The sequence below is a fragment of the Chroicocephalus ridibundus genome, chromosome 3, assembly GCF_963924245.1.
Source record: "Chroicocephalus ridibundus chromosome 3, bChrRid1.1, whole genome shotgun sequence".
Classification (NCBI taxonomy): Eukaryota; Metazoa; Chordata; class Aves; order Charadriiformes; family Laridae; genus Chroicocephalus; species Chroicocephalus ridibundus.
In genome coordinates this window covers 9512406-9540296 of record NC_086286.1, presented here as the reverse complement: position 1 = coordinate 9540296, position 27891 = coordinate 9512406, and the positions used below count along the sequence as shown (strand labels likewise).

General features: G+C 39.5%; 1 protein-coding gene across 7 annotated transcripts in view; it reads left to right on the top strand.

The window, feature by feature from the left end:
* EML6 (EMAP like 6) overlaps window positions 1-27891 on the top strand; it is a 149753-nt gene that overhangs the window by 40336 nt on the left and 81526 nt on the right. For all 7 annotated transcript variants that reach the window (XR_010070137.1, XR_010070139.1, XM_063327886.1 and 4 more), the window contains 6 exons: window positions 9286-9445; window positions 14436-14534; window positions 16559-16627; window positions 19397-19582; window positions 21467-21602; window positions 23851-24052. Coding sequence is in view for 5 of the 7 variants with exons in the window: in XM_063327886.1 (XP_063183956.1) it covers window positions 9286-9445; window positions 14436-14534; window positions 16559-16627; window positions 19397-19582; window positions 21467-21602; window positions 23851-24052 (852 nt within the window). In the remaining 2 variants the exon portion in view is untranslated. The remainder of the gene's footprint in view (window positions 1-9285; window positions 9446-14435; window positions 14535-16558; window positions 16628-19396; window positions 19583-21466; window positions 21603-23850; window positions 24053-27891) is intronic.

Below are 27891 nucleotides of genomic sequence, written 5' to 3'. Positions count from 1 at the left end.
AAATCAAACAGGAAATAGTCCATGCAGTGGCCCTGGGGCCAGTCCGGGCAGGACAAGATGTTAAAAATGTGCTCTACACCGCAGCCGGGGAGAACGGCCCTACCTGGAGCCTCTGGCAGAAAGCACCAGGGGAGACTCGAGGTCCACCCCTAGGGTTTTGGAGTCGTGGATACAGAGGATCCAAAGCCCGCTACACTCCAACAGAAAAAGAGATACTGGCAGCATATGAAGGGGTTCGAGCTGCTTCGGAAGTAGTTGGTACAGAAGCACAGCTCCTCTTAGCACCTCGACTGCCGGTGCTGGGCTGGATGTTCAAAGAAAGGGTCCCCACCACACATCATGCAACCGATGCTACATGGAGTAAGTGGATTGCACTGATCACGCAGCGAACTCGAATGGGAAACCCCAGTCGCCCAGGAATTCTGGAAGTGATCATGGACTGTCCAGAAGGCAAGGATTTCGGAATGTCACCAGAGGAGGAGGTGACGCGTGCAGAAGAGGCCCCACCATATAATAAACTGCCAGAAAATGAGAAGAAATATGCCCTCTTCACTGATGGGTCCTGCCGTATTGTGGGAAAGCATCGAAAGTGGAAGGCTGCTGTGTGGAGTCCTACACGACGGGTTGCAGAAGCCAGTGAGGGACAGGGTGAATCGAGCCAGTTTGCAGAGGTGAAGGCTATTCAGCTGGCTTTGGACATTGCTGAGCGAGAAAAATGGCCAGTACTTTATCTCTACACTGACTCATGGATGGTGGCAAATGCTCTGTGGGGGTGGTTACAGCAGTGGAAGCAGGGCAACTGGCAGCGCAGAGGCAAACCCATCTGGGCTGCTGACCTATGGCAAGATATTGCTGCCCGGATAGAGAATCTGGTTGTGAAAGTACGCCATGTAGATGCCCATGTACCGAAGAATCGGGCCACGGAGGAACATCAGAACAACCAGCAGGTGGATCGGGCCGCTAGGATTGAAGTGGCTCAGGTGGATCTGGACTGGCAACGTAAGGGTGAACTATTCATAGCTCGGTGGGCCCATGACTCCTCAGGCCATCAAGGGAGAGATGCGACATATAGATGGGCTCGTGACCGAGGGGTGGACTTGACCATGGATGCTATTGCACAGGTCATCCATGAATGTGAGACATGCGCTGCAATCAAGCAAGCCAAGCGTTTGAAGCCTCTTTGGTATGGAGGGCGATGGCTGAAATACAAATATGGGGAGGCCTGGCAGATTGATTATATCACACTGCCACAAACCCGTCAAGGCAAGCGCTATGTGCTCACAATGGTGGAAGCAACCACTGGATGGCTGGAAACATACCCTGTGCCCCATGCCACTGCCCGGAACACTATCCTGGGCCTTGAAAAGCAAGTCCTGTGGCAACATGGCACCCCAGAGAGAATTGAGTCGGACAACGGGACTCATTTCCGAAACAGCCTCATAGACACCTGGGCCAAAGAGCATGGTATCGAGTGGGTGTATCACATCCCCTATCACGCACCAGCCTCTGGGAAGATAGAACGATACAATGGACTGTTAAAAACTACACTGAGAGCAATGGGTGGTGGGACTTTCAAACACTGGGATACACATTTAGCAAAAGCTACCTGGCTAGTTAACACCAGGGGATCTAACAATCGGGCTGGCCCTGCCCAATCAAAACTTCCACGTACTGTAGAAGGGGATAAAGTCCCCGTAGTGCACATGAAGAGTATGCTAGGGAAGACAGTCTGGGTTAGTCCTGCCTCAGGCAAAGGCAAACCCATCCGTGGGATTGCTTTTGCCCAAGGACCTGGGTGCACTTGGTGGGTGATGCGGCAGGATGGGGAAGTCCGATGTGTACCTCATGGGGATCTGATTTTGGGCGAGAATAGCCAATGAATCAGATTGTGTGCTGTTAATTGCTAAGTAACACTGTCACTGTATGTCCTCAATGCTATAATTACTATCAGTTGTACTACAAGTAAGACACAGGGATGATGGGATAAGAACTGATCTCAGCAGCTGGCGCCCAGCAGTTTCCTCAAGATCTACATCTTCAGCCCACGGACCGCGTGCATGAGCCACACCAGGTGCACCAGTCACAAGCTCCGGAAAATACAGCATGCAACAGACCAGCACCACCCAGCATCTCACCTGCCCTGAGAGACTGTTCTAACAGATGGAGCCCAAAGCCGTGGATTAAAAGAACTCAACGGACACTTTGGAGGGATGGCCCATAAACTAAGGGCATTATATGTGTGTATATATATATATATATATAACAGGGGAAAGTGGTGGCAATTCATTGGAACCTGCTGGGCATGGCATAGATGGTATGGAATAAGGGGTGGATAATGTCCTGGTTCCGGTGGGGATAGGGTTAATTTTCCCTGGTATTCCATGCCATGTGAGCCACGCCCACCCTGAGCTGCCGGGGGAGGGGGCAGGAAGTTGCTGCTTAAAAGCGGGCTGGGGCGTCCCTGGTCCGGCCGGTGGGCGAGCGGAGCGGCGGGGAGCGGCGGTTCTGTAATCGCGTTTGTATATTCCCCTATCCGTGTTGTTGTTGTTGTTGTTTGCCTGTTCCCTTTGCTGTTCTGTTAAACTGCCTTTGTCCCAACCCAAGAGTCTTGCCTTTTCTTACGATCCTTCCTGTATTAGGAAGGCACGTGCGAGCGGCACGTGGTTCTTTGTTGCCATCTGAGGCTAAACCACGACACTCTGACATGTGAGGACAGTTCTGTCCTCAGCACTGTGTGAGTAGTAAAATGTAGCTGAAAAAAGATCCTTGGTCTTCAGACATGCCTGCTGGCCTGTAGGGATCTTGAAAGTGTGCCTTCTTTCCGGACTAACTAACAGTGCAGAGCAGAAGGAGGCAATCGGGAAGAAAATACCTACTGGCACATAATGGCATGTTTCAGGGCAGGCCTGGAGCTTCTTGGAAATATTTTTTTTCTTCAGAGATATTTTTTGCTATGGAGAAGAAGGCTTAAGAAAAAAAAAGTAGCTGTGTTATTTATCTGTCTGTCATTCAAGCACAGCACAGTCAGTGCCTTAAGTACTTGGCAACAAGTTTGACCTAAATTCTGAGGAAAGACCTGCTGTGCTCTCTGTGCTGTTAAACTGTAGGGTTTGTCGCAGATTTTGAGCAAGAAAGCATAAATTCTTTCATTTATTTCTGAAAAGAATTAAACATATACAGAAAGTATCTGCATTGCTATGGAATTTGATTTTAAATGTACCTCATGTTTCTCCCCAAGCCTTCATAATCCTCGTATAGCATTGTGTTACATACAACTGCATAATTCTGTAAAGGTTTGTCTAAAAATGGAAGTTATTCCAAATTTAAAGCAGGATGGATTTGAAGTAGGGAATATTTTATCAGTGTCTAACTGTCTAGAGTTATTTTAGGGTAGCATCAAATTTGAATGCTGCTTTAAGGTGCAGAATGCCCCTAGCACTGATAATGAATTGTATTGTCAAGAGATGGATGACAAATCCATCTAACACAGTGATTTTCAATCACAGTCTGCATTGACTTCATTCAGAACTGTAGATGTTTACTTCCTCTTTCAAAAATCAGTTCTTGTTTGTCAGGTGGGATGTTCTGGAAACTAGTTTTAGTTTGTATGAAGAATGTATTTGCTTGATTCATGTTAATCAAAGAATATTTAAGAGGATGGTTATAAAAACATTCAATTTAACATGTCATTCATAAATAGAAAACATACCTTGAACAATTATATGCTCAAAACTATAAAAGCAAATGTTTAGCCTTTGACTGCTGCAGTGAAAGTGTTTTGACTACCTGATAAATAGGATAGTGTAGTGATATGTTCAAAAGACCCAGAATAGTGAGTGTTAATCTCCTATCTCTTATCTAATTCACCAATTTCAAGATCTCAACAAACCTATCAATTCTGTGTGTTATGTATTAAAGATAACAGGAGTTGCTTTCTTTTTGCAGGATCAAGGAGCAATTATCTAATGCAAGTGAACCACTGCGAGCCAAAATGCATTTTTACTTTGATTCCTTTAGGCTTTCTTGATGTATTTCTGTATTTGGAATAATAGAAAAGTCCAGTTTTGGCCCTCCAGAGATCATCGAGTCCAACTTTCTTTTGAGAGCAAGGCCTTAGATTAGGTTATCCAGGGTCCTGTCAAGCCAAGTAAGTCTTGAATCATTTCCAGCGAGGGCAATTCTACCACTTCTCTAGGCAACTTATCCCAATCTTTAATTCTTATGGTGAAGAATGTTTTTCTTGTATCCAGACAGAATTTCCCATGAAGCAGCTTGTATCTCTTGGCTTTTGTCCCCTCCCTGCACATCCTTGTGAAAAGAGTACTTCCACCTTCTCTATAACTGCTTTTGATGTTCGGGATGTGTCATTAAACCCACCCTGAGCTGTCTCTTCTCTCCTTGAAACTTCTCTTCCTCAACCTTCATCAATTTCCTCACCCCTTTCTGTTCTTCCCAGTTATCCATTCTTTCTACCACCTGTAATTCTCTAGTTCCTTGACTGCGTCCTTTGCAAAGAAAAAAGTGTTTTATCCACAGTTTGGGGACAATTTAAATCCATAAATTACAATGTAATACTCAATTAAACAATTTAACATTCAATTCAATCACTTGAAGTAGTTTGCATTCCATATCTAAACTTTTCTACTTAGTTCCATCTTGGTTTTAAACTTGAGTTCTGTATTATGTGTATATAAGTGTATGGAACCTAGTACAGAAAACCAAAAAAATACAATATAGACAAGAAACAAATACTTTCAGTCCCTTAAAATTCTGATGTAGTTCTACAAGAAAAAAGAAAATCTTGGAGTGGGATATTATTGCAACAGAAATTGCAGAGGTAGTAAGAGTTTACCATCTGGCAAGGCCCCCAGACCAGATGGATCCACTAATGACTTTTATAAAGCATTTCATCAGACCCTGCCGGAACACATGACTGCCATCTTTAATTATCCTAAATGAACAGCGTTCCAGCCTTGGATGCTAGATTCAGAATTGTTGATCTTGGGAGGGAGGCAAAGGGAAATGTTCCCTGAAATCTGTTCTTCCTAATAGACCTTTTTATTAATAAGGTGTAATGTTAAGGCACTTTCATTAACGATATTTTTTTTTTTGCAAACACATCAGAGTGCTTTTGGAATTCACAGCTTTATTCATACACAAAAGCATTCAGCTGCTCACAAGAGCAGACTGACAGGAATCCCCTTGCTTGCTTTGCCTTCCCTGGAAGGAAGTGAACGTGCACTTCCAAAGCAGTTGATCTCTGCCTCTTACCCTACACGTGTACCTGCTCCTGTTACTGTTCCCACAGAGAGAAGGTCGAGGCATATGGGGAAGTGACTGCCACTACCAGCAAGCAGTACCAGCAGCAATTGCTGCTGCTTTTATCCTTTCCGTTTCCACCCCAACTCTTTAGCAAGAGAGCGTCCAGTTCCTTTTCCCCCAAGCCTGGAAAGCAGTGAGAAATTTTCTTGTGAAATTTCTTCTGCCCAGACGCTTAGATCTTGTGGGAACTACACCCTGGTCAGCATTGCACGTGCCACAGCTGCCCTTGCTTCCCTGATCATCCTTCCTCATGGAAGAACCCTGTTCTCACTGATCATTGATGGTAAAGCCTTTGCTAGTATAATTTGCGCATCGTGCTGACGAGAAAAGCATGGGAATTACCTGAATTGCATTTAAGAGAAATGTTCATCAATTTAAGAGATAAATCTTGATTTTGTTTTCACAGTTTATTTATTTTTGTTATTAGGTACTGGAACTGTTACGTAGTCTCAATCCTGAGAGTAGGTGTGCAAATGGATGTCCACCGGTAAGAGCGTGCAAACTCTGGTGGACGAGCAGAGCAAGGGAGCACAAGCTTAGGGAGGTAAAGTCATGTGGCAGAAAGTGCGGGAGTGAAGAAATTCATGACTTGCTTAGAGGTGTTAAATCTTCAGTGATCCAACCATTCGCTTTAGTCGAACATCTCTGACATACCCTAATGAATCTCAGACAGCTCTCTGCGGACCTGTTGCCTGGGACTTGCAGAAAATTGCCTGATTGCATAATAAAGACACTTGTATTTCTAGATGTTCTTCCTGTTGGAAGGAATAGGAAGTAGTTCCCTAATGTAATTTTTCTATACCATAAATTACTGTTGTTTGAATGCCTAATCTATTCTAATCATATTTTTATATTGCACTGATTATCACAGTATTTCAGTATTTCACAGTGGTGCAAACGGTAATGTGGTATCTTTGTAAGTGCTTTAGATACAGATTAGGGTGTTTGCTTAGAAAGGTTGAAGAAATGCACCTAATTGTTCAAAACACAAGCAATGAAGTTTACGCTCATTTTAAAAGGCAGGGAAAGGACACAGAACCCGTGCCACCAGGAAATCTTACAATCTGAAGACAGGGAGTGACCCTTCATGGTTTAACTCCGGCTGTCAGCTAGGATCACACAGCCACTCGCACTTACTGGCCACAGTTGCAACGGGGGAGAGAATCAGAAGAGTAAAAGTGAGGAAAGAAACCCCTGGGTTGAGTTAAAGACAGTTTAATAGGTAGAGCAAAAACTGCACACGCAGGCAGAGCAAAACAAGGAGTTAATTCACTGCTTCCAGTCAGCAGGCAGGTGTTCGGTCGTCTCCAGGAAAGCAGGGCTCCATCACACATAATGGTTATTTTGGAAGACAAACGCCATAACTCTGAACTTCCCTGCCCTTCTGTACTTCTTCCTTCCCAGCCTTCTGTACTGAGCATGACATCGTATGGCATGGACGTCCCTTTAGTCAGGGTCAGCTGTTCAAGATGTGTCGCCTCCCACCTTTTTTGTGCGCACCCACTCCACTTGCCAGCGGGGTGATGTGAGGAGCGGAAAAGGCCTTGAGTAGTTAGCAACAGCCAAAAACATTAGTGCGCTATCAACAGTATTTCTCATCCCAGATCCAAAACGTAGCGCTACACCAGCTGCTAGCAAGAAAGTTAACTCCATCCCAACCAAAACCATGACAGATTCATACTGCATATATATTTTACAGTTGCGCATACAATTCTTATATTTTAATTCACAACAAACATATAGATCATATATACAGTTATCCATTGCTAAGATTTGTTCTTGAAATTGGACTCCATTTCCTTATTCTGTAACCCACTGTTCTCTCTGCCCAAAATAGACACATAGTTATCTAACAGCCAGACTGAACGTAGGCAGCTATAGTGCATTGTAAAGGCTGTTAACGGGGGATGAATGTCCTTAGAGGGTCTCAAAAATCAGACTACTTATTTAGGTGCCAAAAAATTATATTAGTTCCTAATTTTAGTTCCTTCACTCGTTGGCTTCATGCGTCAAAAAGGATAAAACAAATAACCGATACATTCAGTACAGACATATTTAGGTTGTAGGAAATGTGTTCTTGTTCTTAACCTTATATCCAGAAGTACAAAATGTAAAATACACAATGTAAAATACACAATGTAAATAGGAAGTTCTACTATGTGAAAACCGAACGGTACAAAACAGTGGTAGATGTAATCAAGCTGCAGTTCTGTTCTAGCAGTGAGATAGATTTAGCCCAATTACATCCTTTCCATCTGGTTTTTATCATTGAAGAAATAGCATTCTAACTTAATTATAGGTATCACAGCTTAAGTATGGTGGAGTCATCCCTTATTCCCCTTCTAGGATTAATATTGAGGTGAACTAGGTGACACACAGTATCATGTAGAATCCAAGTCTATGAAGGAAAGGAGGAATAAGCAGGAGCAGATAAAACAGTTTTACTGAGCATTGTGCTAAAATTGTTCTTTTTGTGTCAATTGTTCTTTAAAGTGAAAAAAAATGAATACGTCAGTTTTTGAAACTTCCTTAAGTTTTTTGATGAATTCTTCTTAAAAATTAGTATTACCTGCTCCTGGGATAGAAGAAACATTGAGCTGCCCTAAGCCATCTCTTGAATGTCAGTTTATTAATAGGATATTTTTCCTTATTCCGTCTGTAGCTTATGTGCTCAGTCATTGTTCAAATTTGTTTCCTGGATAACAGTGTAAAACTGTCTTTGTAGTCATATTACTTTAGGGAGGGTTTTTTATTATTAACATCCCCAAGCTAGGTTTTAAAACTAGGTCCTCTGGGTTTTGTCAAAGAGAATACCTCAAAGGTTGAACGATAGCTTGACAATAGCTCAGATTGATGGCAAAGAGCAGCTTCTGGTACTGTGTCACTACTGATAGCCTGCATTCCTCTTGTTAACGTGGGATGAAGTTTGCTAAATGGCAGCCTTTTGTCTTTTGTGTTACAACGAAAATCTGTTATGTGCAATCAGGAATGTTTTTCTTTTATTTTAATGATGCTACTGTTTGGGTCCAGAAAACGTTTGACATCTAAGAGAAGTGCTCCCAAAACGACAAAATGAAAGTACATGTTAATGTTCACACTTGGGCAGGGGTGAGAGAGAAGGATGCTGTGGAGATCTTCCTCTCTGAAGGATTGTGAACAGAAATATAGCTTGATTCTGCTAACAGAGCCTGCATTAGAATGCAGGTTGTGATAACATACCTCTGTACAAATACTAGTGGGTAAAAAAGTTGAGTGGTCTATGTTTAATAAATATATAAGAAAGACTTGGCCAAAGCAAGTCTTCTGAACACCGCTGGAGTTAATCACTGAAAACCAGGAAAGAGTTTTCGGAACGTTGGCACCTTTCTTGGAATTAAGTAGTAGAAATACTGCTTGATGCGTCAGTTTTTGTGCAAAGTACTATTTCTAATTGGCTGTTAGAGAAAATGAGGTAAATTAATACAGTAAATTTTACCTCTCCTTAGGCAGCAGTAACTAAAAGTAGATCTTAAAATACATATATCATTGTTCTGCAAATATAGGAGAAACAATTGATTTCTCTGTTCTGAGGCTGCCATCTTTAAACACGTAAAGATGAGAGGATTCAGCTTATCAATCAAAAGTATTCAAAAATTCTCTGGTTATGTTTTCCTTGAATTTTCCAGTTAAAATATGATAAATTGTATTCTGCATTATCCATGTGAGTCTCGGTTAAATGTTATTTTAAGACAGCAGCAAATAATGGGATAGACTGAGTTTTGAAAACACTTGATATAACCCTTCCAATAAAGCAAAAGGAGCTGAAGTTTCTGAGAACTAAAAAAAAAAAAACATAAAGTGAATTTTAGTAGTATTTTACATTTTTAGTAGTATTTTAACTATAGTAGTAGTATATTTAACATTTTTAGTAGTATTTTACTGATTCAAAAAGTGTATTGTAACTTAAACTGTGTTCTATTTCAGCCTTGCAGTTCACCCGGATAAAACTTTAGTAGCTACAGGGCAGGTTGGGAAGGACCCTTACATCTGCATCTGGGATTCCTACCGTGTACAGACTGTGTCTGTTCTTAAGGATGCACATACACATGGAGTTGCCTGCTTAGCTTTTGATTCAGATGGCCAGGTTTGTATGTCTTCTTTCTCTGTGTTTTGAATTTAGTTTGATTTCTGATTCTGGAAGATATACATGTTAAAGTATTTTACATCTTTAGATATACGGCTGTAGTACTGAAACTCTTATTGCAATTAAATTTTGAATGCAAGGACTGCAAATACAGGTCTTTCAAAGAAGATGGTTTTGAGACGAAAATCACAGCCTAGCATTCAAGTTAAGCAGAGGCGTTGCGTGTTGGACAAATATCCGTAGAAGAAATGGCCTTCTGTGGCTCAGATGTAATAGCTTCACCGCATACTTGTCACCTGCTGTTCAAAGAGATCAGTTCCTGGCAGAGTCCTCACAATCCTGCAGCTTTTTTGTCAGAGGAACTTCAGTAACGTCACTGTTAGGAGAGTCTTATTGGCTGCAGTGCACAGTCAATTTAATTGAATAATGGGGTTAGGACACAGTGTGTGGCTTTGTGCAATGTTATTAGATTATATGATTATATGATATCTTGAGACAAAATTTAAATTATAAGTAAATGTGGGCTATTCACAGCTAAACTCATTGATTTATTTTTTTTTCCCCTGGAGGTGAACTGTTAAAAACATTCGGTTGTGAATGAAGTAGGACGAAAATAGATCTATGATTTGCGTAAACCTGATAAATATTTCACATTCATAATTTTATAAATATCTATCTGTGCAATTTTATCATTATTGATGTCCACGTGAGTTTTCTGGTCTAACACTGTCGTCATACTTTATAGTTGGTTGCTAAAATATTTTTAGGAATGCTTAGATAAGCCGATACCTGGCTTCTTGCACAGATCCGAGTTGGTTTTTGTATTTGCTTCTGTACCTCAGACTTGCATACTAATAGGGCAGAACTGCCTTTAGATAATTTTCTTAAAATCACGTACTAGATGGCTAGCTGTCTGTTGAGAAGTGCTTTATCATCATATGCCTAGCTACTCTGCCACTGTCCACACAGTGCTTTTATTACTCTTTTTATTACTCAGAACTGGCCATACAATGCATAAGATGTATTCTCACATGAAGCAAAAGTAGTTTTTATTGTGCATTATCTTGTGTATATTCAGTTTAAAGGTTAGTCTGAAATGAAGAACACTAACTAAAAAGCATTGAGTAACTTGAATTACTAAACAGCACTATGGATTATATTTCCTCCTTAAAATTTGGAACTAGCTTTCTATTTTAAGCCTAGTTTTCAACCATCTTCCTCCAGTCTTCTTAAAGTAAAGCCATTTTCTCTGAAATCTCCTGTGCCAATTCTAATTGAAGAAAAAGGTGTTCATGGGAATTGTGGAATAAAAAAATCACTTGAGAAAACCCTCAAGTCAACAGAACAAAACTTCTAATGCTATAAATTTTTTTAAGATATTGTTAATTCAGAAATACCTCTTCTTAATTTTTTTCTTATTTTTAACCTCGTAAGACTGGTGGATAAACATTTAAAAAAATCTATTTAAGCACCTGATGGGAATAAAGACTCACCAAAGAGCCCGGTCAGTATGAGTTAAAGGTGGAGGCTTCTCTGAAAATCCTGCTGGGTGTCTTCCTGTAATTAAAAACTGAATTTCCTGCTGTGATGACCTTGCAGAACAGTAACGTTCTTTTTCTGGAAGTGCTGGAGAAGCTGCAGTTTATTCTGGAAATAAAAATGCGCACAGAACGCTTTTATGTCTGGAGAAAGACCAATGCTGGAAGACATAAATATGGATAATGTATCTTGGCTTTTTGCTGCTCTTTCTGCCTTTGCAGAAGAAGCTGCTGTGGTGAGCCAAAACTAAAGGGCGTGTTAGAAAGACTTTGAGTATTTGGAATTCAGAGCTTCTAGCAGTTCCAGGTTATTTAGTCAGCACACCCAAGGGAGCTGGCATCTTGTGATGGGACAAAACAGACTTCACATACATTGCTTGCAGCTTTCCTTCTAGTGCATACCTTTCATTCTTTTATATTGAATGTCTATTAATATCCAAAAAAGATTTGTATTTTAGCCCCAAAACACCAATAAATTCAGAGTCGCATAAGGTATAGACGCAATAAGCAATGTATTATTTTCTCTGCTACCTCTGTCAGCTGTCCACTTTCTAAATAAAAGTAGACTGGGGAAAAGCCCAGATAATTCTGCTTCTCTACCTGAGCTGGATCCCCATAAAATCGGCTTGGCTTCCTCCCGCTCTGCTGTGCACAGCTGCTGGTTCCAAGCATTGCCGCTGTGTTGAGAGCTGCACAGCTCCAGTACGTGGATTTACTGCGCTCCCAAAATATTGACGCCGTGTATCTATATTTTAGCCAAGTTAATTAGCTCTTCTTGGACCAGAAACTCTGGGGTGTCTGTGTCAGGCATTCAAATGAACTAGTTGTGAAACATTACGTCCTGCTGGACTTCAGCTGACACTGCGTGGAGACAGCTCAGTTGTCTCTGCAGTGCTTCCCTCTCATACTTTACCACAAACTGGGTAATGGAGAATAAACAGGATTTGTTATCTTTCATAATATACGGAGAAGATCATTATGCAACTTAAATCAGAGGATAGCTTATATGCTTTCTTTATTTTATGTACCTTCAATATAGCTTTCAATTTGGAGACAAATATATTTTGAGTAAATTTCCTATTTTGTACATTATCCGTAATTAATACTGTATTTTAAAAGTACTTATGGGAGCTGAGTATCTTGCAGAACTGTTGCTATTTAAAAATACATATTTTAGTTTGGGCTTTTTCTGTATGACCAGGAGATGACATTTGATGGGAGGGAAGCTGCACTTTGTTCAAATGTTTAATGAAGAGCTGTCACTTTGCCTATAATTAAAAATGCCTTTTCTTGAATAAGGAATTAACTGCAGTTTCTCCTTAAAAGTACTAACATCTACCCTCCATAGAATTACCTACCAAGCTGATGTCTTTTATACTGAAGTATTTCACCAATACCTTACAGTTCAATTTCTGTTCTGAGTTATTTTAGATGAACCCTTTTTGTGTGCTTTCTAAAAAATTATTATTATTTTTTTTTAATGGAGTGGGGAGGGCACTGCCATAATACATACATACATTTCTAAATTTGGCATTCGGTAGCAGTAGGCTTCTTTAGCCAGATCTTCTAAATCTGTGTAGATTTAAAAATAGTTTAATTATGTGCATAAACTCCTTGGCAGATATTTTCTTCTGGTAGTTCTGTGCATTCTCTGAACAGAATTCCATCAAATTCTCTTCCAGAAGGAGGAGGACTAAAAGTGTTAGTGTTTCAACTAAAAAGGAAATTCAGCATTTGTCACTTTACTTTTCTGCCAGCAGGAGACCTTCCTCGGTAGACCTATGTCAAAAGAAAATATAAAATATTTCTTAATTTTCCCTAGTACTTTCACTGTCCATCTACCCCACTAATGGTAATTTCCTGGCTGGTAGTTACAGTTCAGGTCTGATGCTGTTTACATCATGAATCTAAAAGATACCATAAGTACTGCCATGGTTTCCATGGTGAAGAGAAGACTATAAAAGAGGTGAGAAAAAGTTGGAAATCAGTGAAGGGTCCATGAAAAATATCTTGTGTTTTGACCAGTACATCCAAATCCCTGGGTAGGTGTAGTTTGCTCAAGGACAAATAAAACTTATTTTTGCTACAATAATAGTCCTTTCTCAAAATAAATATTTTTATGATGGTAACTGGCAGGAGCATGTTTGTTCTTTCCCATATTTGATTTTCTTTTTCCTTCATTACCATATATCTAATAATCAAGCATGTTGTCCTAGGTTAAATGCAGATATTCAGTGCACATCTGAGATTGAACCCCAAATCTTTTCTATCACATCTAGCAACAGAACCCCAAATTTTGAACCTACCTTTATCTGCCATTTCAAAGACTCATATATGGAGAGTTTTCAAACAGATTTTCACGTAATATATCATAATCAAGTCTTCTGACTACTTGGTGTCTTGCAAGTTCCTGCAGTAGGTTCTTTCACAGTTTGATTAACAAGACCCCAGGTATTTTTATTTCATTGAAAGACAATAGAAAAGTAGCCTGGGCTCAGAGGCACTTGTAGTATAAGTCTGTAAATCGTTTTTTGGTGGTTTTGGATGGGTTGTTTTGGGTTTTTTTGGGGTGGTGGTGGTGATTCATCAATACCATATCGCTTAGTACATTTCTTGGTAGGATATTGGTTGAGCTATGCGTTATTCACTAGATAGAGCATTATTCACTTGAGAGAAACTCTGACGGAATTCACATCAAGTTGGACATAATTAGCAAAGTCACTGGAAGGGAAAAAACCTACAACCTCCACAAGAACCACTGATCTTCTGGATATGTTGCAGATTTGTGTGATCCACCTTCTCTCCCCGCTTCCCTAATTATTCAAATAGTCATTGTCAATACCAGGGTGCAAACAAACTGAGATTCAGGCCTACCTGAACTTTTTGCTATCAATAAATTCAAGATAGACAGGAAGATTTTTCCCTTCCATTTTACGTTGTTCTTTTTCTTTCTTGCATTATTGAGATTTAAATGTATTAAAATTATTAGTTGTTGTAATTGGTTATTTGATATACTAAGCTATGTAAAAGGCAATTATTAAAAATATGTCCAATTCTGATTCTAAAGCTCAACAAAATGAACATAATGAACAAAATTTTATTTGGAAATAGAGCTTTTATTTCCCATTTGCTTTTATTATCAGGCTAATAGATCAAAATGATCGAATGGTGTGCACCTGAAACAAGCACCTCAAATCTTTCATGATAAGAATTGTTCTTGAGACATTGGTCACCTGAAATTAATAACCTGACTTTTTGGAAAAGATGAGACGTTTCAGTGTTTTCTCCAGTGAGTAAATGATATGTGAATATCTTGATGGTGCCTTTAGTAACGTAATTCAAACACAAGTCACATATGGGAAAATCCATTTGTACACACAATAATCTGAACTACAGTAAACTGATTTTTGAGTTTATTTTCTGTTAACTGGATTACTATTGTTTTTCCTTAGCGTTTAGCTTCAGTGGGACTGGATGCCAAAAATACAGTGTGTATTTGGGACTGGAAGAGAGGAAAACTACTGGCAACAGCTACAGGACATTCAGACAGGGTAATCATATGAAGGGTTTACTGAATTTTGTCTGGGAGTTACAAAAGTCTATTAAAAATAATTTTTGTTTATGCTAGGTTAATTCAAAGATAATTTTGTTCATTCTGCCTGGCTTTTAAAACACTGAACAAGGTATTTATTTCTTATCTTCGTGCCAGACATAGCATAAAGCACTGTGTTAATAAATGAGGCACATGATGGATTCTTGAGCTGACTGTCTAGGAAGCCTAGGGAGAAAATACTTTCTAATTACGCACTGATTGGGGTGATTTATAGCTCTTTATATAAGATGTGAAAAGCCAGCCCAGTGGACAAAGATAATGTTCTGTCTGAACATGTCGAAAAGACAATTTATTCTGAAGGAAAGTTTAATAATCTCCCTTTCATTTTTGCTTAAGACAGTTACCTGTAGGAGAAATATACTTAGAATAAATATCCCTTTTATATCTATATAAAAGAAAAAGTCTGAGTTTAGAATATTATTCGGGATAGGAAATGTTCAAGCAGATTTAGCATAAGCAAAATATCTCCCCAAGATATATAAGCACAAGGATGCATACATTAAAATAAATTATGGACACATTCTGACAACTTTTCTCTTATCCATAGTATGATATTATAACATGTTAGAATGTTATAATTTTGAGGTATTATAATGTTTTACTACACATGATGGAGTATTTATATCTGCAAAGCAGCAGACTAAACCCTTCCTTACAGTTTGTGTGTACATACAGTCTATCTGCATAGATAGATTGTGTGTCATCTGAATAAATCTGGTACTTCATTTTTACTTACCATATTCCCAACACAACAGAATCTTAGTCCTTATTTGAATTTCTTTCTCAGAACTGATTCACTTTCCAGTTACGTCAGTGGATGTTTTGCTACTGACCTCAGTAGGTACAAGATCAGGTTCTGAATTAGCAGAAGACTCCAGGACAAGCAGGAAGTACTAAAATCTTAGCCTAAGTAGGCTTTCACAACCAGAAAAAGGAGATTTGGCACTGAAGAGGGAGTGGGAAAGAATGCATATCTAATTAGACCGCAAATTCTGATGATTTAATGTGCAGGAGTCATAAAGCATTTCTGAAGGTGAAACATCTTGTGCGTTTTAGCAACACTTAAATAAAATAGTACTTGAACTACTGTAAGTCCTGGTGTTTATAAAGAAGATAAATATTTTGTAGGAAGGCAGTGCTTCCTTTCATATAAAATGAATTATGGGTAGGCTTAAGATAATATGTTCCTGTAAACTGACTGAAATTCTCTTGTGATTTATACTTAACAGCTAAAGATCTAAAAGCAGCAAAAAGTCTCATTGTCTTTGTCTACAGACATACGTTTGCTGAAGTAACTGATGATTGTGGTAACTTCGTTGGTTCTCAGCTTGGGCACTGAAAAGCTGAATGCCAGAGGTGAAAAATCTAAAAATAACATATTGTTGAAAATCTGGGCCAAAATACAAGCTTTTTGCTTCCAAACTTTATACAATATTTTCCATTTGACATATTCATGTAGTCATAGAATACACTGTAAGTTTGGTCAAAATGAAAAAATCAATTTTAACTTTGTAGATTAGGTCAGATGAATGATAATCGCCAATTTTGTCACCGAGGTCTTTTGGTAATCAGGTTAAATTAGGTACTGTACCTTTTACCTAAAATAACGAATAAAGAGGAATGTACCGCTCTTTCTTTCCTAAACTAAGGAACATTAGCTTACACCATAATTCCCATTTTATTTGAAACAGTAAATATTGATTATTCAGTAATATCTTGGAGCTAGAACAGATTGATAGTGTGAAGGCAGGAACGAGGTGCGTTGACAGAACTATGTGAGGAAGCCTGCTTATTTGCCTTCATCTTTGTTTACAGAGAGTCCCAAATTTACCTAAATAGCATTCTTTCATTTTTAATAGCGTGTTGCAATAGAAATGATGCCTAAAAATTAGTAAAAGCAAACTGAGCCTGAATGCGATTACTGTATAATTTTAAATATCAGCTTACTGTATTTCTTAACAGATATTCGATATTTCCTGGGATCAGTATCAAGCAAATAGAATCGTCAGCTGTGGAGTAAAACACATAAAGGTAAATAGCTTTTATTGTTTACTTGATAAAAAGTAAATAAATGTCACAAAAGAAATTTTTCCTCTTATGTGATGAGAGCTTTAAATATAAGGCAGTTTATATTTTTCTCTTTTCTCTATGAACATTTTAGCAAAACTTTTAGTTTGAAGCCAATTTAGCCATTCAGCAGCGACTGAGGGGCAGACCCACTTAACAAACAAAGTGGGAAGATCACTTGGTGTAATTTTCATCATTATGCACTTGTAATTTTGGGGTTCTCTGCCTTCTCCATTCCACCCCAATTGTTTGAAAATTGTCTCAGCCTTTAGTGATTTCTCTCATCAAGCATCACAAAGGGTCACTGAACTAAGGATGAACTAAGTTAAAAGCATGAATTGAATGACCTGCTGTTTGGCCTATCATGGAATGGTTTGGGTTGGAAGGGACCCTAAAGATCATCTAGTTCCAACCCTCCTGCCGTGGGCAGGGACACCTCCCACGAGACCAGGTTCTTTCACGCTACCAGCATTGGTAGGAACACTGCAAGGAAGGTTTGCAAGACCTGCAGAGATGAACAGATGAAAACTCTAGGGCCTCACTATTTGCTCTCTTTTCTGGAGGCGATTTACATATGAACCTAGATACATACTGTAAGTTTAGGACAAAACATTCTCGTGCTTGTAAAAAGCTTAGAAAGAAATCCTGCTTGCCAATATTCCCTGCGGGTTTCTATTTTTCTCCTGTCTCATCAAAAGCATTCCTAACAGATGGCAATTATTTCACATGACTGGAGTGGGAAGAGCTTTAACTAGAAGTTTAGGAAACCAGTTAATATCTCTAGTTCTGGTTACTGAGAAGCTTGTGCCCTTAAAACCACCACTGCTTTCAAACTGTGGGTGGTTTTGGCAGAAGTGGTACCATCTGTTGTATTCTGTGAGCTGTTTTCCAAAACCTGTCTTTGTTTGGCACCTGTATTCTGTTTAAAATGGTTGTAATTACCCTGAACATGCATAATACCAGGCAAAGTAAATAGATATCGATACAGGCACATAAAAAAAAGGGGAGTGTGTGTGATGGTTAGATATTTCCATACAGTGATGCTCAAACAGCAGTCTGTATACTTGCCATTCATTATAAGGCTGTGGGAATGTGATAATTACTTTAACTTGAAACAAAGGAAAAGAACAGCTCTAAAGTAATTGTATCACTTTGAGAATCGAGACGAATGCTTGGGAATAGTGCCATCTCTTCCTTTAGTGTTTCGGTTCTATTTGGCTCATTTGGCTGAGCAGATATTAGAACAGGCGGTAAAGCCTAGGTGCTAAGGAATCTCTCACTGAGCTTAGGATCCTCCCTCCACCCGTTTCCTAACACTGCTACCAGTTTTCTTGCCTTTCTACAGTGAACCAGAAGTAAGGAGAGTATACGTTTTACTCACAGCATCAAAGCCCTGGGGGAAGTGTTCCTGCTGCCTTCTTGTAAATTGGCTCATGTTAAGAGGCAATGGGAAAATTTAATCGAATTAGAAATAGAGAAGGATCTGCAATAAAAATCCTTGATCCAAGGATTCTCTGGAATTCAGCTTTAGAGGAATTTCGTAGGAGTGAGTACAAAGAGAAAGACCTAAAAATTCAGCTTAGAGCCATGAAGAGATGTAAGCACGTAAAGTGGGAATGAGATAGACATTATGCATCTATGTCAAACACTTCAATATTCCTGTCCAGTCTCTGAAAGTCTCTTTTCAGTGTGCAATGGACCACAGAACGTAGACACCTCAGCTAATAAAGACCTGAGTTGGCAAATCCATTCAGGACTATGATTCAGTGTTCTGTTTCCACACGTGTCCAGAACTTCTAGTGCTGGCAGGCCTGGATATTTCAACACTTCTCTTACGCATCTAATTGAAATTCTCTTTAGTCCGCCTACCCTGGAAGGTCTGATCCTTCAGGGGAAACTGAATGCACTGACTATCCTCTCTGCTTGATAAAATTGTGTTTATTTAGAAAAAAAAAAAAAAAAAAGCACTCTGATTCAAAAAGAAAGAATATGTTATTTATAGCCAGCCACTAAAGACACCCTTCTAAGACAAACTTCATGTTCTCTTGACTCTTTTCCCCAGTCGGTCTTGCGTTGTTTTTTGCAGAATGTTACTATGTCTGTGTAGAAGTCAAGAAAGTCACCGTTCCACGCTTAGAGAACCTACCACTATCATAGTCAGAGAGTTGTTTCATGTACAAGCACGTGCAGTCTCCGTCCAGCAGATGGTTTCTCAGTAAATGTATCTATATTTGAGGGGCATATCTCTTTCAGTGCACTGGAAAAGGGCAGAAATGTCTACTCCGGGCACATAATTTCTTTAAGATCAGGTATTTTATTACTTCAGAACCACAGGTGTGTTTTAAGTTTTGCAGACAAGAAAAAATGGGACGTTCCTGCCTTTAAAAAGTGTTCATTCACATTGACAGATGTCACCCAGCACAACATGATAAAAGACAGTGAAATAATGAGAAAGGGTAGTGTAGCAATAGTGAATCAGAATTGTGCCTCACTTTCTCAAACAGTTTGATCATTTTGTTTTGTTTTTAGACTGAACAGCATTTGCCTGGGGATTTCCTTGGTAAGTGGGCAGTTTTTGGAGTCATGGGCATTCTGATAGGAGAACAGGAATCATTTAAGTGTCTGTCCAGACAGTGTTCTGTAAGGGTGTACATCTGTGAGATCTGCACAGTAATATGAAAAAAACAGAAATGCTGCAGAAATTTTTCCTAATACGCCATTTACATTTCACAGTTTTGGACGTTGTGTGGAAACGCGCTGACAGCAAAGAGAGGAATATTTGGTAAAACAGGAGATCTCCAAACTATCCTTTGTTTAGCATGTGCAAAAGAAGATATCACGTACTCTGGTGCTTTAAATGGAGACATCTATGTTTGGAAAGGGCTAAACTTAGTCCGCACAATTCAAGGAGCACATAGTGTAAGTTGTGTTTTTAACGTCGGTTTCTGAAATGAGTTGTTCATTGAATTGAAAAATTTCTTGAAGGCTTATATATGAAGATTTTCTTCTGTTTCAGGTTAGAAGATTGTCTAAGACTGTTCATCAGTTAAGAATTTACATGTAATCTTATACTTTGTTTATAAATTGTCAGCAGATGGTAGCTGCTGAACTGATATTGACAGAACTACTGATATTTATAGCATTGGTTTAACCAAGAATAAATCTAAAGTGAAGTTTCTAAATCTAAAGTTTCACAGATTGAGTAGCTTCAGTTATGATCAGTTTACCTAAAAATGGTTCGTAACCAAATGATCTTGTTTCACATAGAGTTTTACTGCTATAATTCCCAGCACTGTAGACCGACTCTTCATCAAAGCTTCCAAGTGCAGTAAGGCTGTTTAATCTGTGAATTGCACTCTGACCATATTCCGAAGACAGTTTACTCCAGTTGGCTTCATAACAACCCCCCTACTTTGGAGGACTTCTAATTACAGAGAGAAAGGCGATGTATAGGATCATGTTAGATTTCTAACCAGTCTAATATAAATTTATGTCTCTCATGTTCCTGCAGTAAAGGCACAGTAGGATTTTCATGTCTTATTTCTAATGTATTTGAGAACTGCCCCTCTTTTGAATATGATTGTGGCTAATGGCATTCTAGCATGGGTTTTTTGAACAGAAGGAAACAAGTATTTTTCTTAGAAGAGTGATATGAAATCTAACAGTCGTCACTATAGTTTTCTTCTGGCAGCTTTCTAGAAAGAGCAATGCAAACCTAACAGTGTTAGTTATGTTGCTAATCCATCAAGATTCATAGTAGCTTTTCAGATTAGATCTAAGTGTTCAAGAGAGTAATCGTTATTTATAGAAGTAATTCCTAATTTATGAAACAGTCAGACTGAAGTCAGCGGGACATCGTCCCTGCAGAACTACCGTGTAATTGCCAGGTTGTGGTTATATGCAGCTGCAATAACATGGAAATATCTTTGGCAAACAATAAAACCCTGTAGTGTATTTGCAGAGTTTTGTTTGCAGAGTTTTATTTAGATTCATTAGAATGATTAAATACAATGTCTTTCTGTATAATGTGTTCTGTTTCATCCTCATCAATTATGGGGTTTGCCATGGCTAATCTGTGTTCTTTTGACCAGTTTCTAATCTTTATGTAATTAATTATTAGAAATATTAATTTATTAAGACATTGAACAAGGCCACTTTTAAGAGGTCCTCTCTTCATTGTATTGATTTCCATGCAGTTCAACTTGTCTCTTAATTGAGAGGTTCTCCTAATAAAACACTGAATCAGCAGGCATTCCATGAGCTGTTCCAAGGTAGTACAGCATAGTCGTCAATAATGAGGCGTTTTCAAAAATAGAAGAAATTCAAACTGTAGTAGAAACTTGTCTTTCAACAAAGAGAATGAATTGACACTCTTTCAGTTCCTGTCGGATTCCAAATGATGTCTGAACTGAATTCATGAAAGAATGTCTCAATCATCTCCATACCTGTAAGATTATTTGTATTGCTTGTTTGCTTGTTTTTGTTTATTCTGGGTAACTATTTATTTTAAGTGTTCTATTATTTTTTTTAATAATCCTCATAATAATATTAACTAACCCAAATTTAAAGTTCTGCAAATAGGCTGTGTCACTGCTATTCGTACAAAAATTTCATAAATCACTAAAGTGGGAGCACTTGAAATAAAAGTATCCCCCTGTGCTTGCTGGTTTGCTTTCTGGATGGACAACGTTTTACTGCCTAGCAGTTTCTAGCCTTTAACAAGAGTCTGTTCAAAACCATTTCCTTTGTGTGTTTAAATCAATTGTAAAGAACTTTAAAACTTGTTATACTATTGATTAACAGGCTGGAATTTTTAGTATGTATGCTTGTGAGGAAGGTTTTGCCACTGGAGGGAGAGATGGTTGCATTCGGTTATGGGACACTGATTTCAAACCAATTACTAAAATTGACCTAAGGGAGACTGAACAAGGATACAAAGGTAATGAGCTATTACTTTAATGTTTTTTGACATTATCCATCTAGATAATGCATTATGACACAATTCAATTTGAAGCATAAATGTCTCTCCTGTTTAACAACAACAAATGTACCGTTGTTGTTTTTTTTCTTAATGACTGTATTCCCTTTTTTCTCTGACAATGATGTAGCCTGAAGAGATTTCCATGTTTCGTAGTATAAACAGAGGAGTGCTTATAGTTTCTGCTCCCCACCATGCAAATACAAGAAAATAAGGAAAAACTAATTAAACAAAAAAAAATAAGAGAATTAAGTTAGCCAATCTTTAACTTAATTAATTACTTGCAATTCATTTAATTAATTGAGATTTCCGGAACCTGATATTCAAAGATGCTGAGAACCTGAGCACTCCATTAGGTTCGTTTGGAATGGTAGCGCTTGGCATATTTAATAGAGAGAATGCTATCAAATTCTTGACCATCATATTTGCTGAATCTAATCATGCTTCCTATGAGCTTCGTCATCCCTTTATTTTATGATTAGAGTCTCAGGGCGCTTATAATCTCCATAGATCATAACGCATGCTATATATATATCAAGATCTTAGTCTTCTGGGAATTCTACACATCCCTTTGAATTGAGAGAAACATGCAGTCCGTTTGCTGGTTTGAAGTAGGTTTTATACCCTTCTGGCAGCCAACTTTGTAATGGTTAGTGTTAACTTCCCCTGCTTTTTAGCTTATGTTTTTAGACATAGTTTTCATATTAAAATTACCACTGGAATAGTCAAGAGGCACCTAAGAAGGATAAAATTTTCTTTCACAATTATGGTTATTTTGGCATGTGTTCTGGTAACAAGCTCGTTCTGTTTATTTTTCATCTTAATTAAACCAGATCAGCTGATGGTTCTAATATTTGTAAAATGCATAGGTTTGCAATATCTAGGCTTATCCAACAAGCAAGCTGCCAGCAGGCTTAGATGAACACTGCTCTCCACCAGTGTGCCTTACTGTAGTGTCAGCTCATGGAATTTAGCCCTCAAAAAAGTTGTCAAATACACCCAACCTGTAGTCCCTTTGCTCTGTAGTTCGGGCTTTATGTAGGTTTTTGCCGCCAGAATCATAATGTTTAGCATTCATTTCTAGAAAACAATGATCTTATGACCATTTACAGCAGTTCTGATCAATTTAGAAAGACTTTCTAAAAATTGTGGAGAAATAAGCCTGTACATGTGGGTTAGACAGATCAGTCTGGCTAATACCAGTCTTGCAGGCAGGCCATTCCTCATAAAAGTCAGAATAACATCTATGAAGGGCGGCACAGAGAAAGCAGGACTTACACATGAAACATGCATCTTCAACCTCCTTGGTTCTTTGGAAAGTGATTCTGGGAGGGAGCTTTATCCCATATATTTTGTGAAACCAGAATAGAAGCCATTATTTTGCTCTTATTGCTGCCTGGGATGTGTCCACGCTCAATGCAAAACAGACTTTCTCTGACTTCAGTTACTTTTAATTGACTGTAGTTATCTGCTGTGGAAAATTATTACTTCAGAATTATAACTTACATTCCAGAGCTGTAATATTCATCAGGGTATCTTCTTCTAGCACATTGTTTGTAGAAAGCACCTAGCTATCCTTCTACAGGCTGACAAAGAAGAGATTTTGGTCTTCGTGGAAGTTAAATCAAGGAAGGGCTTATTGAAGGTGAATTCTCATTAGACTACCTGCTACGGAGTGATTCAAACTTGATGCCATTATTTCTACCATCTCTCTTATCTACCAATTGGGACAAAAGTAGAGAATTGTGATAACATGGGCTCAAACCATGAAAATTTCATTCAACATTTTATTTAAATGTGCAAAAAAGTGAAGTACTGAAAAGAGGAATAAAACCATCTTCAGTCACCGGAACCTTGCCTAATTGAAAATTTAGATCTTCAAATCATGTGAAATTGAATTGTTTTTTTTCTAAGTAAATTCCCAAGGTCTACTCAAAGAATAAGAGCTTGATCTCTTGAGAAATTGGCAGCAAAAATGTTAGATACTCAGCATTTTCCCAGGCTTGAGCCTTCTGTTTTTCTGACAAATGGAGATAATTTAATAGAACTGTTTTGAGATTTAATCGGCTGTGATGTATTATTAAACTTCACTGTCAAAGCTTAAAAGTTGTTAAAAATTAACTCTTGAAGTCTTAATGGTCTTCACTGTACTGACTATCACTTTATCTTTTCGTTGCTATTAATCTAAGATTATTTTGTCCCCTGTCAGGTTTATCCATCCGAAGTGTCTGTTGGAAAGCAGACAGACTTTTAGCTGGGACACAGGACAGTGAAATATTTGAGGTGCTAGTAAGAGAGAGAGACAAACCCATGCTGATTATGCAGGGTCATTGTGAAGGGGAACTCTGGGCCCTGGCAGTCCATCCAAAGAAGCCTTTAGCAGTCACAGGCAGTGATGATCGATCTGTACGGTAAGGCTAGATCTTATTTACTTTTTTAGTCCATTCATTCATGTACACATCATTTTTAACCAATGTCAATTTGACATAGTTGTAATTTATTTTCTGGCCTTATGTTAAGACTCCATTAAGACAACATTTTTTCCCCCGTATTTTTCTTAGCAGCTAATACTTTCTCTCTTCAGCCCTCACATTTGGGCTTCACGCACCATGTAAAAGTAATTGGTGTTTGTGTTCAAAACGTGCTGGATTTATATGCTCTGCTTTAAGTACTAACTCATTACTTTTCTGAACAGCAGGTGTAGGTATCTAAATGGAGAATGGTCACCTCGTACTTCCCTTCTGTTAATAATATACGACAAGCCTAAAACCTAAATACCTTTGACCAATGTTTTACACAGCAGGTGTCTGACTTGGCCATGAGCGTTTAGAAAATCTGATCTAAAACCAATTCAGTTAAAATGCCAGAAAATTAGATTACTGAAAATGCACTGGTTTACTCTAGTGTGAAAGATCCTTCAGGTGTGTAGTTGTAGCATTTGTGCCTCGGGCCTTTGCAGCAGAGATTTGAAGCTTTGTACATATATTTGTGGAATTTGTCACAAAGTCAAGGGTGTTACTTTTCCTGTCCCTCTTAAAATTTGGCAAATTGGTAAGCTTCTGAAAAAAATGAAGCATTTTTAATATGCTTAATAAGACTTTACTGTAAACTTTGGAAGTTAAGCTAAGATTCTCATTGTAGTCGATGTACTCCCATACCCACACAGCTGTTATGTCTTATCTCAACTGGACATGGATAATGCCCCATTGTCACTATTTACCTGCTATTAAAGAGATTGAGATTTTCCTGATCACCAAAACGATCATGGGGACCGGAGAGATTTTTGGAAGACTGAGGTTTTTTATGGCAGTCTCATGAGTCTTTCCTCAGATTAAGATTCTGCTCTTACCCTGAAGCCCTGCCCGTTTCAGAACAGCACATAGAACAGGGTTCATGACATCTTGGTTTCCCAAGCTCTGAATCCCCTAATGTCCTCCTTTAGCGGTTTCTCCTGACCCTACTATCCTAATTTCTAACCCATCCATTGGGTTTTTCTCCAACCCTATGCCAGGTGGATGATGACTGCTTTTCATCCTATATAGATAATTTGATTACTTGATTGATTGGCTCAATGTCCAAGTGGAGGCCAGTGACAAGTGGTGTTCCTCAGGCGTTCCTCAGTGCTGTTTAACATCTTTGTCGGAGACACGGACAGTGGGACTGAGTGCACCCTCAGCAAGTTTGCCGATGACACTGAGCTGTGTGGTGCAGTCAACATACTGGAGGGAAGGGATGCCATCCAGAGGGACCTGGACAAGCTAGAGACGTGGGCCCGTGTGAACCTCATGAAGTTCAACCAGGCCAAGTGCAAGGTCCTGCACCTGGGTCGGGGCAATCCAGGGCACAAATACAGGTTGGGTGGAGAATGGCTTGAGAGCAGCCCTGAGGAGAAGGACTTGGGGGTGTTGGTTGAGGAGAAGCTCAAAATGAGCGGCAATGCGCGCTTGCAGCCCAGAAAGCCAACTGGATCCTAGGGCTGCATCAAAAGAAGTATGTCCAGCAGGTCCAGGGAGGTGATTCTACCCCTCTACTGTGCTCTGGTGAGACCCCACCTGGAGTACTGCATGCAGCTCTGGAGCCCTCAGCACAAGAAGGACATGGACCTGTTGGAACGGGTCCAGAGGAGGGCCATGAAGATGATGCGAGGGTTGGAGCACCTCTGCTATGAGGACAGAGTGAGAGAGTTGGGCCTGTTCAGCCTGGAGAAGAGAAGGCTCCAGGGAGACCTTATAGCAGCCTTCCAGTACCTAAAGGGGGCCTACAGGAGAGGTGGGGAGGGACTCTTTATCAGGGAGTGTAATGATAGGACAAGGGGTAACGGTTTCAAACTGAAGGAGGGTAGATTTAGATTGGATATCAAGAAGAAATTCTTTACTGTGAGGGTGGTGAGGCACTGGAACAGGTGGCCCAGGGAAGTTGTGGATGCCCCATCCCTGGAGGTGCTCAAGACCAGGCTGGATGGGGCTTTGAGCAGCCTGGTCTAGTGGGAGGTGTCCCTGCCCATGGCAGGGGATTCGAACTAGATGATCTTTAAGGTCCCTTCTAACCTGAATCATTCTATGATTTTATGATTCTATATTTTCAAATCAACCCCAGGCAGTTACCAAACAGTTTTTCAGTTTTTATGGACTACTAGTCAACTTATTTCAGAAACATACATGGGGATTTTACCATTTGGCCATATTTCAATGGGAAGAATCAATCTCCTACCATACATACAGCTTCTAATTTATGTTGCTTCAGGTTCCACATTGTGATTCACTTCTGCCTTGAAGCTTCATGGTCAGTTGGAATATCTTTTTCCCTTTCCTTTCTATCTTTTTACTTGCACTGGTTTCCTATTCCTGCCACCCCTCATCTCTTCTAACCATTATTAAAATCCAAATTGTGAAACTAACAAAACTACCAGTTGTTCACTGCAGTCATGTTCTCTCCCTGTTTCCTACACATTAGTATTATTACTACTGCAGTTATTTCTTTCAGTTTATAAAATGCATGGATAGTCTCTTCTGCTTGGGTTGGTCTACACAGTTGTGTAGACAGGCACAAATTCACACCGCCTGCATTCTGGTAGGATGCAAACCAGTTCTGAAACAAGAGCTGCAAAGCTGGGTTTAGCATTGTACTGCCCTCAAGCTAATAAGCCATGCTAAGACTTTGGATTTGTTATCTTGGACTCATCTGTTGGTTAACATGGTGTTGTGGTTTAGCCTCAGACAGCAACAAAGAACCACGTGGCTGCTCTCTCGAGCTCCCCCACACATGGGGAGGAATCGGAAGAAAAAGGCAAAACTCGTGGGTTGAGACGGGAACAAGAAAACAACAACATTAACACAGACAGAGGAATGTACAAACACGATTATGAACGACCACTCACTGACTGGACCTGGGACACCCCAGCCCGCTCCCAGTGGCGACTTCCTTCCCACTCCCCTGGCAGCTCCCGGCTACAGACTGGGCATGACTCACATGGGATGGAATACCTGTGTCCCTGCCAGAGCCTGGAGAGCATTAACCCTATCCCTGGCAGAACCAGGACATTATCCATCCCTTATTCCATACCATCTATGTCATGCCCAGATCTTACAGGTTCCAATGAATTGCCACCACTGTCCACTGTCTTTTATATATATATCTATATATGTATACATATATATCCATACAGATATAATACCCTTAGTCTGTTGGCCATCCCTGTAAAATGTCTGTTGAGTTCATTTAATCCATGACTTTGGGGTACATCTGTTAGAACAGTCTCTCAGGGCAGGTGAGATGCTGTGTGGTGCTGGACTGTTGCATGCTGTAGTTTCGGAGCATGTGGCTGGTGTACCCGCTGTGGCTCATGCCCATGGTCCATGGGTTGATGATGTAGATCTTGAGGAAGTTGCTGGGCACCAGCTGCTGAGGTCGGTTCTGATCCCATCACTGCTGTGCTTTACTCAGTTTTTCATCAAAGTCCATCTGCCCTTAATTTGGGTGATTCTTACTGTAGTACAACTGATAGCAATTATAGTAATGAGGACATACAGTGGCAGGGTTATTTAGCAGTTAACATCATACAATTTGATTCATTGGCTATTCTTATACAAAATGAGAGCCCCATGAGGTATGCATTGGACTTCCCCATCCTGCCGCATCACCCACCAAGTGCACCCAGGTCCTTGAGCAAAAGCAATCCCACGGATGGGTTTGCCTTTGCCTGAGGCAGGACTAACCCAGACTGTCTTCCCTAGCATATTCTTCATGTGCA